The sequence below is a fragment of the Carcharhinus amblyrhynchos genome, chromosome 4 (assembly GCF_965287045.1).
Source record: "Carcharhinus amblyrhynchos chromosome 4, sCarAmb.v2.hapA, whole genome shotgun sequence".
Classification (NCBI taxonomy): Eukaryota; Metazoa; Chordata; class Chondrichthyes; order Carcharhiniformes; family Carcharhinidae; genus Carcharhinus; species Carcharhinus amblyrhynchos.
The window spans coordinates 50,295,027-50,312,371 of NC_137327.1; the positions used below are offsets into that span (position 1 = coordinate 50,295,027).

At 40.5% G+C, this 17,345-nt stretch overlaps 1 protein-coding gene across 1 annotated transcript in view; it reads right to left on the reverse strand.

The window, feature by feature from the left end:
* fa2h (fatty acid 2-hydroxylase) overlaps window positions 1-17,345 on the reverse strand; it is a 107,154-nt gene that overhangs the window by 12,309 nt on the left and 77,500 nt on the right. Inside the window, exons 2-3 of the mRNA XM_080187131.1 lie at window positions 13,610-13,690; window positions 9,794-9,936 (exon numbers count right to left, since the gene is read on the reverse strand). Coding sequence (XP_080043257.1) covers window positions 9,794-9,936; window positions 13,610-13,690 — 224 coding nt within the window. The remainder of the gene's footprint in view (window positions 1-9,793; window positions 9,937-13,609; window positions 13,691-17,345) is intronic.

Sequence of the window (17,345 nt, forward strand, 5' to 3'; positions counted from 1 at the left end):
ATGTATGAAGGCCTTCGTGAGTCATATCATAATTCTTTGACCGAAGGCTGGAATGCAAGGCAGGGACACTGCAATGTACACAGATACTTCTCATGTTGCAACCTGAAACTTTCTGATAATCCAAAAACTTTGAATATTGTTCCATCTCCACAAAGAATAAACATGTGTCTTAAGTAATGGAACTTTTATTTCTTCATGCAACTACCATATGCAAGTGCAATTGGGTTTTTGGAATTTCAATGACAGTCGAAAGATACTTGATTCAATTGATTTAGAACATATTTCTTAAAGACCGCAAAGAGGTGGGAACTTTAAACAAAAAAGTGGCAGTGTGTTGTTTCTAGTGAGAAAGAGAAACAGGCCAGTTTTCTCTCCAAGCCTCATGACACACTGCCTAAAAAAAAATCAAGGGGCTGTATTTCATATTGCCATGCAGGTAGCAGTGCTGAGGGGCTCTCATTAGGCTGGAAAAACATGGCTGCAGTGAGATCAGGGTACCATCTTTAAAGGGCACCCCAATCGTAACAGGAACAATTCCCATTTCCCCCTCCACACCTCTTAGTCCATCACAGAGGTCTCAGGGGCTCCCCTCCCCAACCCTGATTGGAGTCAGCACTTCTCCCTCATCACCCACCTCTACCCGCACAACCGGAGCCGCTACGCTCATGAGATGTTAAAGTATTAAAACAAGCTTCCTGATCCACGGTGTATTTCACATTACCATGCCAGCAAAGGAGCTGGAAGATCAGAACTCAAACTCACTGGCACGAATTGCACTGAGTTTCTCCAGATTTTGAGCACACGCTGCCATTTCTACAGACAGAAAGCATGGGTTCAAAATTACCCTTAGGGATCTTTAGGTCTAGAAATTGTCCGTCCTTTGTAAGATTATATATCTGTACTACTATTAACTTGCAATCCTTTCTCCCTCTTCAGATCCAGCTGTCTTCAGAGCCTAAGGACGCCATTAAGTATTTACAACTGTCAGTTTATTTGGAAGTTTACGCCCAATTCACCACCTTGCTACTAACTTTCTAGCCCAACATTCACACTGGAATCAGTTTCTATAAAGTTCTGATCATTACCAGTCAATCCACATCATAACATTAATAGCTTTTTGAAATCTCTTAAAGAAAGTTAACTCAGCTTTTTTGACCTACTATCAGAGTTTACATACTGGATAACTAGAATCATGGTTGCTGCTCATCCTTGTGCCCACAAGGCAATAAATATTATTCTGTTTGTTATATTGCCGGAATTGTAGATATTGCTCCAAGTATCTGACCAATGTTTCATGTGGAAACATTACGACCTCATTTGTTTTGAGCTCAGCTCCCATTAATGCAGCCAGATACCTTCACTTCCACTTTATCAGTGTTCAGTATTATGTTAGCTGTTGATGATGCATGAGACACTGTAACATCATAAGCAGATCTCTTAAGTTCACTGAGATGCTATTGTTTTTTAATTAATGCTGGCAGTTTTCTGAAATACCTGTCCCTTGTCTGAAAAGACAGGACAGGAAATACCCTTAGGGATCTTTAGGTCTAGAAACAGGACAGGACAGGAAATACCTGTCCTGTCTCTTCAGACCAGGATTCTGTACAGTTCTTCACACCTCCATCCGATTCATTTCTCATGTTGAATTATGTCTGTATATATCTGTCTAATTGTATTTGAATTGGATGTTATTCCTACCATACAAGGCACTGAGTGAAACTAAATTCTAAACTGTATCATGTGATTGATTGAAGGGCATTTTTGAACCTTTATGTAATATAACTGAAGAGGCCAATAATTTGATAAATCCTAGATAAGAATGGTTTCACTTCTGTCATGAGTGCGTTCAAGAATTGGTAATTGAGAAAATAACTGCTCTTTCCAAATTCAGGCTGCCTAATATCACAAATTACCCTCAACTACTGCAGTACAGAAAGCACCGAGTCATACGTTCTCCATTTTGGGCACAAAAATCATTGGATTCAAAGGATAGTTTCTGGTAAAGTTGCCAAAGACCCTGTTGACCAGAGGCTGCTCTCCCCTTTAAAAGGGAAAAAAGTTGATTGGTGGTGATTTAACCCGAGGATCACTATATCTCAGGTAAGGGGCAAGGTTGAGAAGGCGGGGCCTTCATGAATAATCTCAACTGGTATGGGAATTGAACCCATGCTGTTGCATCCCAAACTAGCTGACCAGCCAACTGAGCAAATTAACCCTCCATAAACCAGCATCAAGCTAACAATTGCAATCTGTTTAGTCAAAAGCTTTCTTGCTTGCACAAATAAATGCATAACATTTTGTAAGTGCTAAAAGTTGTGTGCAGGAAGGGGACTGTTTTAGAAAACAGCTTATGGGAAACAAATTCTTGGCCAATTATTTATCTCAAATCAAAATGAATTCTGAAAAAAATTGAGACGTTATCTTATGGGCAAACGTAGGTCAAACCATGATGAAAATGAATATCTGTGAAACCAGGATAACATAAATGCCAGTATAGCCCTGTATGTGTGGGAAGGGAATTAAAAGGAAGATTGACAGTTTTTCTCCTAGGTGTCTTGAATAAACTGATAGGATTTTACCATTCTAATGATTGAAATCTCTTCAAACCTTGAGCTTCTGTGCATTATGACTTAGAACCACTTTTTAAAAAATATAACAATCTGAAATTGGCCCTAATTTTCCTGACCCAAATTTGGAGGCAAGTTTTTTAGGAACAGTACAAAGCCAATCCCATCTGGAGGCACCAAACCCACTGTAATGGTGTCCCATCAATGCAGATTGGGCCAAGCTTCTGAAAATCATAAAGGTGCAAATGAATGTTGGATGCTTCAGTAGGTTAACCAATACCAAATGTCACAAACTGGCAAGAACACTCAAATGGCCTTCTAGAATATATGGCTGATGGTTAGAAAACAAAAGTAAACCATTCCTCAACAAAGGCTGCAATAACAGCTTTGAAAAAAAAAAACAATTTATATTTTGGAAAAAAAGCCCTCAAATTATCCAACTGAAGTGTAAAATCTCCATCAGGGTGGGGGTTGTGGAAAGTGATTGCTCATACATGCAAGCAACAGGAATGTAAATGAACAAATATGTAACTCAAGATAACAATGACACCATCTGATCAAGATTGCAATATTCAAGGAGCAATGACTGTTGATACTTCTCATTTTTGGATGATAGAACTTCCATTCATTTCATTTATTGTACTCTTGCCTTACTCAAGTCAATTTCAATAGTGATTAATTGTTGTTACAAGTTTTTTAAAAAATGTTTATGGTGCCCTAACCACTGGGGAACAGCATTGCATAAAACACAGAGAAGCTCTTCTGACAACAATAAGTGTTGCTTTCCTTTGGATCCCAAACTGAATTCACTTCAGATGACAAGTAAATGTCATCAACTAATAATATTGATCATCTGTTTTATTCACATTTTGAGTTATTTTTCACGATAATTAAGTCCATTACCAGATTTATTACTCTGAGGATTCAGCAGATAAATTAGATCTGAAAATGGGAAGGATTGGGGTGGGAGGTAAGAACTACATTGTTGACATTCACAACATTAATATGAAGTGTTTTGGTCAGGAGAATTTGTTTTTTGGGTTAATGTGCCAATCTGAAAAAGACCCAATCTGATCACTAAATCAGTGCTGGTATCACAACTAATTACAATTTGTATCAATGATGTGGATGAAGGGATCGAATAGATGGTTGCTAAATTTGCTGGTGACACAAAGATAGATCATAAGGAATCTGCAAAGTGACATGGGTTGAGAGTGGACAAAATTTTGGCAGATGGAGTATAACATAGGAAAACGTGAACTTGTCCACTTTGGCAGGAAGAATAGAAAAGTAGCATATTATTTAAATGGAGAGAGAGTACTTGGAGGTACAGAGGGATCTGGGTGTGCTGGTACATGAATCAGGAAAAGATAGAGTGTAGGTGCAGCAAGTGATTAGGTGGGCAAATGGAATGGTGATGTTAATTGCAAGGGAATAGAATCTAAAAACGTTTTGCTACAGTTGTACAGGGGATTGGTGACACCACATCTGGAGTACTGTTTACATCAGTCTTATTCAAGAAATGATATAAATGCCTTAGAATTAATTCAAAGGAGGTTCACTTGAATGATACCTGGGATTGGGGGTTATCTTATAAGATTGGACATGCTATAGGCCTGTACCCATTGGAGTTCAGAAGATTGAAACACAAGATCATGAGGAGACTTGACTGGAGAGATGTTGAAAAGTTGCTTTCCTTCTTGGGAGGGACTAGAACTAGGGAACAGTTTAAAATAAGTGGTTTTCCATTTAAGATAGATGAGAGGAAATGTTTTCTCTGAGGAACGTGAATCTTTAAACTCTTCCCCAGAGAGCAGTGGAGGCAGAGTAAACTAATATTTTAAGACAGATGCAGAAATTGACAAGGGAGTCACTGTTTATTGGGTGAACGCGGAATGTGGCATTGAAGCCACATCAGATCAACTACGATCTTATTGAATTGCTGGGCAAGCCAATGGCCTACTCCTGCTCCTAACTCATGTGTATGTTCACAAGTTCCTGGGTTAAAAAAGACAATTAAGGACAGGAGTGTAAAAGGCCACTTACCCAACTTTAATGACACTGGACAATGAGGCCTACACTAAATAGAATAATGGTAGGAAGGACTATTTCTTACGTGGCGAAAAACTGCAGCAGGCGACGGTGCAGAGGGACCTTGGGGTCCTTGTGCATGGGTCGCAAAAACCCAGGTGCAGCAGGTGGTCAGGAAGGCGAATGGAATGCTGGCCTTCATAGCGAGGGGGGTTGAATATAAAAGTAGGGAGGTCTTGCTGCGGCTGTATAGGGCATTGGTGAGGCTGCAGCTGGAGTACTGTGTGCAGTTTTGGTCGCCGTACTTACGCAAGGATATTTTGGCCTTGGAAGGAGTGCAGAGGAGGTTTACTAGGCTGATACCGGAGTTGATAGTGATAGCCTTTTTCCTCGGATGGAGAATGCTAGCACGAGGGGGCATGGCTTTAAATTAAGGGGTGGTAGTTATAGGACGGATGTCAGGGGTAGGTTCTTTACCCAGAGGGTGGTGAGGGATTGGAATGCCCTGCCTGCTGCGGTTGTAAATGCACCTAGTTTGGGGGCATTTAAGAGATCTATGGATAGGTTTATGGACGAAAAGGGATTGGTTTAGATTTGTGGGTCAGTGTTTCTTTTTAAAAAAACTGGTCGGCGCAACATCGTGGGCCGAAGGGCCTGTTCTGCGCTGTAATGTTCTATGTTCTATGTTGAGGGGGTTGAGCTATGAGGAGAGGCTGAATAAACTAGGCTTGTACTTGTTAGAGTTTAGAAGAATGAGGGGAGATCTCATTGAGACATATAAGGTGATGAATGGGATGGATAGTCCCCTGGTCCGGATGGGATTTACCCTAGGATTCTCTGGGAGGCAAGAGAGGTGATTGCAGAGCCTCTGATCTTCAGGTCGTCATTGGTCACAGGTATAGTGCCAGGAGATTGGAGGATAGCGAATGTTGTCCCATTGTTTAGGAAGGGGAACAGAGACTTCCCCGGGAATTATAGACCGGTGAGTCTTATTTCTGTTGTGGGCAAGGTTTTAGAAAAAATTATTAGGGATAGGATTTATAGTTACTTGGAGAGTAATGAATTGATTGGAGATAGCATGGTTTTGTAGCGGGTAGGTCGTGCCTTACTAACCTTATTGAGTTTTTTGAGAAAGTGACCGAAGAGGTGGATGGGGGTAAGGCAGTTGATGTGGTATATATGGATTTTAGTAAGGCGTTTGATAAGGTTCACCATGGTAGGCTTCTGCAGAAAATGCAGATGTATGGGATTGAGGGTAGTCTAGGAAATTGGATCAGGAATTGGCTAGCAGATAGGAGACAGAGGGTGGTGGTTGATGGTAAATATTCGTCATGGAGTTCGGTTACGAGTGGTGTGCCTCAGGGATCTGTTTTGGGGCCACTGCTGTTTGTGATTTTTATTAATGATCTGGATGAGGGTATAGTCGGGTGGATTAGTAAATTTGCTGATGACAAAGTCGGAGGTGTGGTAGATTGTGAGGAAGGGTGTCATAGTTTGCAGGGAGACTTAGACAGGTTGCAGAGCTGGGCCGAGAGGTGGCGGATGGAGTTTAATGCGGAGAAGTGTGAGGTAATTCACTTTGGTAGGAATAACAGATGTGTTGAGTATAGGGCTAACGGGAGGACTTTGAATAGTGTGGATGAACAGAGGGATCTAGGTGTATGTGTACATAGATCCCTGAAAGTTGGGAATCAAGTAGATAAGGTTGTTAAGAAGGCATACGGTGTCTTGGCGTTTATTGGTAGGGGGATTGAATTTAGGAGTCGCAGCGTCATGTTGCAACTGTACATAACTCTGGTGCGGCCGCACTTGGAGTACTGTGTGCAGTTCTGGTCCCCACATTACAGGAAGGATGTGGAGGCTTTGGAGAGGGTGCAGAGGAGGTTTACCAGGATGTTGCCTGGTATGGAGGGGAGGTCCTATGAGGAGAGACTGAGGGATTTGGTGTTGTTTTCGCTAGAAAGGCGGCGGCTAAGAGGGGATCTTATTGAAACATATAAGATGATTAGAGGTTTAGATAGGGTGGATAGTGATAGCCTTTTTCCTCGGATGGAGAAAGCTAGCACGAGGGGGCATGGCTTTAAATTAAGGGGGGGGGGGGGGTAGTTATAGGACGGATGTCAGGGGTAGGTTCTTTACCCAGAGGGTGGTGAGGGATTGGAATGCCCTGCCTGCTGCAGTTGTAAATGCACCTAGTTTGGGGGCGTTTAAGAGATCCGTGGATAGGTTTATGGACGAAAAGGGATTGGTTTAGATTAGTGGGTCATTGTTTTTTAACTGGTCAGCGCAACATCGTGGACCGAAGGGCCTGTTCTGCGCTGTAATGTTCTATGATAGGATAGAGGTGGAGAGACTCCTCCCACTCAGAAAGGACAGTAGGACTAGGGGGCACAGCCTCAAGATAAAGTGGTGGGGGGGGTGGGTTTAGAACGGAGTTGAGGAGGAACTTCTTCACTCAAAGGGTGGTGAATCTCTGGAATTCCCTGCCCGTTGAGGTGGTGGAGGCTGCCTCGCTAAATATTTTTAAGACGCGGGTTGATGGGTTTTTGATAAGCGAGGGGATTAAGGGTTATGGGGAGAGGGCGGGAATGTGGAACTGAGCCACAACAGATCAGCCATGATCTTATTGAATGGTGGGGCAGGCTCGAAGGGCTAGATGGCCTACTCCTGCTCCTATTTCTTCTTATGTTCTTATGACTCATCTGCACAGTTTCTATGAGCTTTGCAATCAGACTTTATACTTTAATAACTTATCTATTAGTTACTAGATACTACCTTTCATCGCAGTGCACAGTAGCCCAAAATTGAAATTTTATTTTTTTTAAAGAACTGCAATTTTTAAAATGCCTGAGACCTTTAGTAAGGTGCCCACATACATATTACAATGCAAAAAAAAAGCAATGTGTTCAAAGATCAGCAGAAAATTAAGAGCATAATGCTTTAGAATGAACCACTACAGTGCAAAAGACGACCATTCAGTCCCTTGAGTCTGCACTGACCACAATTCCACACAGGCCCTATTCCTGTAACCGCCCATATTTACCCTGCTAATCCCCTGACACTAGGGTCAATTTAACATGGCCAATCAACCTAACCCCCACATCTTTGGATTGTGGGAGGAAACCCATGTAGACATGGGGGAGAATGTCCAAACTCCACACAGACAGTGATCCGAGGTCAGAATTGAACCCAAGTCCCTGGCACTATGAGGCCACTGTGCCACCCTTCTAGATTCTATTCTATGATGACTATTTCTGGGATTATCAATAGGTATAGCAACAGTAATGCAAACTTTTACAAGTCTTTCTACATGATGATCCAATAGATCTGGCTTTTGTGAGCTCATCCATAGCCTCCCATTATCCTGTTCAGACTGTGTGCTCAGGCACTTTCCATAATAGTTTCACAGTACTATTAACGTATGGCATTATATAATTGGAACTTGTGGATGTGTGAATAATAATTAGAGGAGAATTATTATGAAGAATCCCATAATCACTTCAGATGTAACAACAGGACGAGAAATTTTTCAATGACTTCACCATTCCTGATTTTGATTACAAATTACTTATACATCCATCATTGTTTAATTACCCATAGGCCAATCGACAGGACAACAGGTTATAAGAGAATAAGAGAAAATATTCGGTTGCTATAATACCTTCCATAACAATCTGATTTCTGTGTGAAAAGTCAATTTCAAAAATCTCAAATTCATTTCTTAGTACTCAGAGATGAGCCAGAAATGTCACCATTGAAGACTAATCATAAGAAAATTGTCGTTTAAGAGTTCACCACAAGTCAGGGCACTCAGTAATCAAAAGCTCACACTGTAACAATTTCCCATTTGGGTTTCTGCGGAACCACAACAGTCACAATGGCTCCAGCAGAGCTGACTACATCTTTAATGGGAAGATTACTGTATTAGGTATACATCTGATGTGGTGGGAGATACAGGGCTATCCAGAGAGATCAGAGTCAAGATGATCATTTTTGGATTGACCACAAATTAACACAGCAAAGACTGAATAGCTTCATAAAGAACTATAAACTTGTGTGATTTTACATATGGGGAATTAATGGAAACAGGGGGAATATTCTTTACTCAGAAGTGGATCATATGAGAAAATTATCAGTAAAGAGTCGCTTGGTAATATGTAGAGTCCCAATTATCTTCTGCTGTTTCATCAATGACTTTTTCTCCACAAGGTCAGGAGTGGGGGATGTTCGCTGACGAATCACAAGTGGTACGAGCACTGTGCATTCATCAGATGCTGAAGAAGTCCATGCCCATATATAGCAAGACCTAGACAACATTCAGGCTTGTGCTGATAAGTGGCAAGTAACATTCACATCACACAGGTGCCAGATAATGACCAATTCCAAGGAGAGATAATCTAACTATTTCCCCATAACATTCAATAGTATTACCATTACTGAATTATTCTTTAGCAACATCCTGGAAGTTGCCATTGATCAGAAACAGATCTGAACTAACCATACAAATACTGTGGCTATAACTGCAAGTCAGAGGCTGAGAATTATGCACCACCACCTCCCGACTCCTCCCAAAGCCTCTCCATCATTTATATTGGACAGGTCGGGAGTGTGATGGAATACTCACATGCCTGGATGAACAAAGAGCAAACACTCACGAAAAATGACACCATCCCGCCTCCTTGACCAGCAGGCCAACATTCACTTCCTCCACCACAAGCACACAATGGCAGCAACGAGCACCATGCACGAGACGCAGCTACTCACTAAACATCCTTTGGTAATACCTTCCAAACCTGTATCCTCTGCCACCCAGAAGGTCAAGGGCAGCAGACATATGGAACAGTACCACCTGTGGGCTCCCCTCCATCCCACACACACCATCCCGACTGTCCCTTCACCATCATGGGTCAAAATCTAGGAACTTTGTCAAATTTATGGGTTTAAAGGACATGGACAGCAATAACTTGAGGAGGCAGCTTACAACCACCTTCAAGGGCAATTAGAATGGACAATAAATGCCATTTGCCAGTGATGCCCAAATCCTAGAAAGCAGAACATGTAATTCCCAGTTTTCTAAGTTGATTGAGTTTCCTGGAATAAAATATTTCATCCAAAAATGATATCCAAAACTTTTTTTTCAGTTAAATTACATTGTATTTCATGAAATATAGGTATATCACTACTTCATTGCTTACCAGGCTGTTTTTGAGCAGGCCTCAACAAAATCGGAATAGAAGAGGCGGATAGGCCGATCTACTGGTTGATGTACCCATTCATCATACTTCTCACGTAAATGCCCAACTTGCCACAGCAATGGTTTTTTCCAGTCTACCAAGTCCTAGAGGATTAGAGTCAGAGAGATGAATTGTTTTAACACTCTGTTGAGCATTGTAAATGAAAAATTAGCAGCTGCATAAGTCAATTTTAAAGTCAATCCTGTTAAGCAATAAAAAACAATTTCTGCTTCCTATTTTTGACAAGAAAGTTTGTGCGATTGTCATGTGCCAGAGATTCATTGTCACAAATGAAGGTGAAGCTGATGATCTTAGATCACCTTTGTTTTAAGCGTGCCATCAATAGGTTAACCCATTGACAATTTCAGTTTCATCGAACCTTTTTGCCTTCACAAATACAGCTGCCGGCCAATATATATCTAGGAAACCCGCGACTAGGCATGTGGCAGACTTTGGGTCTGAGCATATATTGATAAAACATAAAATAGAATTAGAGGGTTTTATTCAAATTGCTGCGCAGAATGCCAGTATCGAATGTAGCTGGTGTTCTTGATTTTGGTATGCTGAATAAGGAGACCAGTACATCTATGTGCAAATATCAGTCATCAGACAATCTAATTGGGATACTCAGCAATAAGGAACCAAAACTGACTGAATGAACTCACTGAATCCTATTGGTTCCATCAATTTATAATTGGCTGAACAAATATAGCAGCCTTTCTGAACACTGGAGATAAGACTGGCACGTAATAAATTGCCTAAAATGGATTTATTCATTAAAATGTATTAATGAGACATCTCTAAAATTTCTGGTCAGTGAATCTGCGTTGAAATGAAGGATTGAGAGCATTCTAAAAAGCTAACATATACTGGAATGATAAAGCTCACTTGCCTTTACAAAGATTACACTTCTTACTGATGTTTAACTCTAGCCTTTTCTTATAAACATGGGTATCAAAATGAACACTTCCGGAAAGAGATCTGCTGAAGCAAAAAAAAATTCCAGGAGACATCTGGCTGAGTACAGCAAGTTACTCTGTGTGCACCACAAACCAAATGTATTTCTGCAAATTTGTTCTGTCAGTGAACTCAACACATCAGAAGGCGATCACAGGAGTTGCAGACCACAGTAGCAAAATCACACAACATGGCAAGTGAACAAGTGAAATTCTGAGTTACCATTAGCTGATTTAAAAGGGGCACAAGTAACACCTGACAGCTAACAATACAGGTTTACCTATCCAGAATAATCAAGATAATCCTGGAAAACACAGCTAGTGCATGGTTAGCACACTAAATAATTTGGCAAGTGTTAACATTCCAGAATGCAACACAAGACCTTAGTCCTGCCTTCAGGGAAAAGGTTGGAATTTTCACATTGAATGGCAAATTATCCCATGGCACACATTCCAACACTTCAGCAAAACCCACCCTGATGGCTACTGAGAAACCAGATGGTTTTCTCTCTCTCCCCCCAAGAGAAAAAGAAACACAAGGGTGTTAAGAAAGAAGAGACTGACATGGAGCTGCAAATTTTAAATTACTTAGAGACAGGTATAACACTAGTCCCAAGTAAAACACTAGGCAATGTCGAATTTTCAGCTATTTCGGTTTATTTTTCTATGTAAAAGATGTCAAAGACTGCAACAGAAATGTAGGTTATTTTAAAAAAAAAATCATATGTAGCATTTTAAAAATCAACTTTCCCCTCTTATTTAGTTTTAAAAACACATGTGCAATATCTGTATACTATTCTCTCTACTCCAATCTCAATTTTGCTCTTTTGGCTTTTGTTCTCCAGGAATTACAAAACTCCTTAACCAGCCTAACCATTATTCAGATGTAATGTATCTAAGCATCACAAGCAGGTTGGATTCTGTCCTGATCAGACATCCATACCATCAGGGCCACACTGATCAGGCATTACAAGCTCTGGCTAGCTTTCTCCTTCCTAAACCAGGAGCACCAAGATTTGGTCCTCTGGTAGCTGTGAAAAATCGGCAAACCCGAATGAATGGTTTAAACTCAAGAGTTTCAGCCTCACTATTACGTAGAAACACAAACAAAAGGTAGTATCGTGCAGGTGAACATTCAACACGAAGTTGAAAGGTGAAATATGTAGTGCAAATAAAAATACTTGGGCGCTACAAAAAAAGTGTCACCAATATTTCAATAGATCACTCTGAAATTGATCAGTAGTGCAATTAAACAAATATCCAAGATTAAAAACTTCATTCCTCGACCATAAGATCACATTTTTGCATGATGGCACCGGAGCATGGCGACTTCTTGCAAGCTGTGCCCAGCATACCTTCTAATTCTATCTTTTACTCTCATTCTATGCTTCTAAAACTTCATTCTCACCTTTTTAAAATCTCTAATAATGCTTTAATTCATTTTTTTCTCTACACCCTAGCTACGATTGTAACACTTTATTCTGCATTCTTCCCTTTCCTTCTCTATGTACAGTATGCTTTATCTGTATAACAAACACAAAAAATATTTTTCAATGTATACTAATACACGTGGCAATAGTAAATCAAATTTCTTCACTCAAGTTGAAAAAAGCTCAAGATTAAGGGTATTAGTAATTAAGGAAACTAATAAATTAGAAAGACTAAAAACATGCAGAAAGAGAGATAATTAAAAAACAGATCAAACTGCAACTAAAGTTACAAGACTGTGAAAACCATAAATATTTATTGCGAGCTTGGGACATTACATATAGATTTCCAGTCCTACAGAAAAATCTACCTGCATAAGAATACATCTTCATTAATCCTCAGCGGTAACATGGAACTTAGAGGTTAATGTAATATTCCAACCACAGGTGTAGAGGAATTCTAGTAGAATCCATAGAAACCCTTCAGTGCAAAAAAAGAGACCATTCAACCTGCACAGAATCCCTGAAAGAGCATCACACCCAGACCCTCCACTCCATGCCCACAGCCCTGCGCATTTACCATGGCCAATCCATCTAACCCACATCTATGGAGCGGGAGGAAACCAGAACATCCAGAGGAGAATGTGCAAACTCCATAGAGTCAACCAAGGCTGGAGTTGAATCCGGGTTCCTGGTGCTATGAGGGAGTAGTGCTAACCACTGGGCCACTAGGATTTCAATCACAGAGTTAGAGAAACTTCAAAAGTATAATTTATTTTGCAGAGATAATGAGATAGGCAGAATTCTCCAAATTTGGAAATTCTGCTTGTTAAGAAGATGCATTTTCCAATTATAGAAACTTTCAAATCTAGTCAAGAGAAAATGTGTCTTCTTCAAACATATGCAAATAACCACAAAAAAATCTTGATTTCCTTTTAGGATACGAATTCTAGAAGACAAGAGAGTGAAAGCACAGAGCAAAAGGTGTGGCGTGTCAGCAAGTGAGCTCCAGGAAAAAAAAGAGTCAAAGCATTATTTTCCCAGAATTAGTAATACTTTGGGGCTCAAGTCTTTTTTAAAATAGATGGAAAAAAATACATAACTGAGGTTAATATTGACCTGATCTTATATTTACCATTCCTCCTTAATATCATTCAAAAATTAATATGCAGTAAATGGGAAAAACCATCAGATCGGTTCCAAACAACATGCTATAATACACTGGGTTTTAAAGATTTCACATCTCCAATTACTCACCCATCCCCATTAAATTTAGATTCCTCCGTACACCTATCAGCTGAATGATTAGAAGTTTTAAAGTAAATCACTCCACAGAAGTGCAGAGTAACTTTGCTCAAAGAGTTGACTGACTCCAGCTTTAACAAGCTCCTTACATTATCTGGATCCACCGATTTGCATCTGGCATCCATCACCGAACTTGATCCCCGATTGGCTGTACTCCGATCCCGAACAGCCTGTGGAATTTAGAAAAAGCCAGTCAGTCATAATTCAGCATCAAAGCAGATTTTTAAAAAAAACCATGCAGTACAGTGAATCACACGTTTGTACAGTAATAAAAACTCAACCTCACTCATGTTTTGCAATTTAATTATTTTCATTCCAAGGTCAGCACAGGAGGGGGAAAATGAGAAGAAATGTTAGCCTAACAGAACCAATGGTCTATTAAGTTACTTTGACCTAAATGAATGAGTACTTGCATAAAGTGCTCAAATTGTACCTGAGCATTCTGAGACATTACATTTTTTCTCCAAATATACTTTATTCACAAAATTTGTAAAAGGTACATTGTGGCAATTTTAAATTTTAACTTGTATAAAGTAGAGAACAGATCAGTTTCTTTCAATACAGTATGTGGCACTCGGGGGTGGGTTAAGTGCGCACTACTTGGTTACATCAATAACATTCATTTTGTGCAAAACATACAGCCCCAAGGGTTTTGACGCAGTCCCCAGCCTCTTCATATACAATGGTGAGAGTGTATTAGATTGGCCCGTGGCCTTTCCCCAAAAGGCCTTTGCTGTGGTTGTTCCAAGCCTTAGTATGGCCTCTGCAGTGTGACACTTTGCAATACTCAGATCATAGAATCAGACAGGTGGCACAGTGGTTAGCACTGCTGCTTCATAGTGCCAGAGACCCAGACTCAATTCCGGACTGAATTGTGGAGTTTGCATGTTCTCCCTGTGACTCCATGGGTTTCCTCCGGGTGCTCCGTTCCCTCCCACAGTCCAAAGATGTACAGGTTAGTTTGATTGGCTATGATAAATTGCCCATTGTCAGGAGGGTTAGCAGGGCAAATAAACAGGGTTAAGGGGATAGGGCCTGGGTGGGATTGTTGTCAGTGCAGGGTCAATGGGATGAATGGCTTCCTTCTACACTGTAAGGATTCTATGATTCAGATCTTGGTCCTGGAAGACCAGCAAGGTTTGGAGAGACCAAAGCATGTCTTTTACTGGGTTTATCTTGGTGTTTTATTGTTATTCATTTGCGGGACATGGGCATTGCTGGCTGGCCAGCATTCATCACCAATCTCTTGTTGCCCTTGAATGGACAGTTGAAAGTCAACTACATTTGCTGGGGCTCTGGAGTCACATGTAGGCCAGAATGGGGAAGGACGGCAGATTTCCTTCCCTTAAAAGTACAATCCTGAACCAGATGGTTTTTTCTGACAATGGTTTCATGGTCATCAGTAGATTCTTACATTTTTTTTGTCAAATTCAAATTCCACCATCTGCTGTGGCGGGATTCAAACCCAAGACCCCAAAACATTAGCTGAGTTTCTGGATTAATAAGACTAGCGATAATGCCATTACACATCACCTCCCCTGGGAATGGCTAGCCCATAGAGCTCAGAGTCCTGCAACACATTGCAACTTGATGCTATTACTACTGAATGAAGCCTGGACAAAGTAATACTGTTTGAAGTGTTTTGATGGGATTGTTTCAAATGCCAGTGGAGAAAGACACCATTCAAGGTGAACCAGCATCTCTAAACATGAAACAAAAAGTGAAAACGCTGACCTTAATAATGAATGCATTTCCTTTAGTGAATCCAGTGAACACAAAATCTGCAACATCTAACATCCTTGAACTGGGAGCAGCCTGATTAAGTTGGAATAATGTTACACTTCCGGCATGCAATTTTCTCCCCTCCTTAAGACATTGATTTCATGGTGAGGTGCAGTTCTATTGGCACCAGTCACTTTCCAGAGGAGAGGCAGAAATATAAATTTATTCTATTCCTGTTGCATGCCTGCACCTCCTGCTAGAAGAATGTGCGGCCATCCTCAGATTCAAATGCCACAAAATCCCACGCCAGAGTCAATGCAGGATTACATAATTCCAGCACTCCAGCTCTCAGAGCAGCAAGTCAAATAAAAAGAACGCTTTGTGCAATAATCTGATTTCAAGAGTAGATAAATACAGAAATCAGTAAAACAGACAAACTGCCACAAATATGAAACAGGCCTCAACTTCCTTCAAAACAGAGATTAAATGCCATTTGGCAAACATAATTATAAATTTCAATACTTGAAGTCTAACTGCTGAGCAAGCTGTTAAGCTGTCTTAGTTATTAAATGCGGAACAAGAAACCAAAACAATTTTGTACTACAGTACATAAATGCCTTGGAAAAAAGGCACCATTCCTAACAAAGTGCTGAAATCAGCAACTAAGCAAGCTGAAGCTTCAGAAAATGAAACACAACTACACTCTCCAGCCTTTATGTACAGCTTCTGCCAAGCAGATTATAAAACACAGTAATCTGTTAAGAATCATTCCATTATTTATTTGGGGAGGTACGGAAAACCAAAGAAAAACTCTGCTCACGCACATGCAAAATATCACACTCTGTAAGGTCGGAACACCAGTGATAGAACCAAGTTTTATCTTCTAGAAAATTGGGAGATAAGGAATGCCACAGATCTTAGACAATTAGCTGGATACCAGATCCCATTCTGCTCAGGCTACAACAATATGCAATTGGGAACACTCCTTAGAATTAAAGAATGATATACCAGCCTCTTTCTACTTCAAAGGGACACACATTTTACAGGTCTAATTAGCAGTGAGAAGACCCCCTTCAGACCCAGAAACACAATCAAGTTACTTACAACAATGTACATTTGATTAGATGCAAGAGTGGAATCACATGACCATTGAAATACAGGACTGCCTCAGCTGCCAACTTCTAGGCTTCCTTGATCAAACTTGTCCGACTCAGATCCACTCCGATTCTCAGAAATCTCAAAGTAACTTTTTTCCTTTGCTTCTGATGTCGAGCAGCTCTGTTGATAGAGCCGGACTCTTAAAAAAACCCAGTGCAGATTTTTAGCATTCAAATTGGCATTCAAGTGATGTGGCGGGTAACTTGGTATCTACATGCTAGGTTTGGCAAGCTTTCGTCCAAGAGAGCATTAAAATCACCTATAGTCAATGGAGTTACATCAGGTGCATGTGTGTGTTATGTTACTTAACTGAGTATGTTCTATATCATAGATAGATGAGCTGCTTCCTTCATAGAATCAAACAGTGCAGGAGGTCATTCAGCCCCTTGAGTCTATACTGAGCACAACCTCCCACAGACCCTACCCCCAAAACCCCATACATTTACCTTAGCTAGCCCCCCAACACCAAGGGGCAATTTAGCATGGCCAATCCACCAAACCTGCTACTCTTTGGATTGTGGGAGGAAACGCACACAGATCTCCTGTATTATTCCACGGATCCCAACTGACCAGGTTGCAGAATAAGTATCGACAGGAATTAGTCTGCAGATAACATGGCTAGGAACAATACTTCACAGGCAAAATCCAAACTTCAGTCAAGATAGTAAAAGATTTTGTTGGCAAATGGCCATGACAATATAGGAATACTGCAGAAAGCTATTTCGAATGAAACCTGGCAGATCTACCAAATATAAAGCACAAGAGCTAGCAATGTTCTTCTGATTCACTGCAAGAGGTAACCAAACACCAAATATCTCTTCTTTGAGGGAGAATGCCATCTTTGAATGATAGCAGGGTTTAAGTTCAGGCATACATTTAAGTACAAGACTGGCTCTGTACCATAAAAATTTGAAAAGGTCATGCTAAAAGTTATGAGAAGCCAAA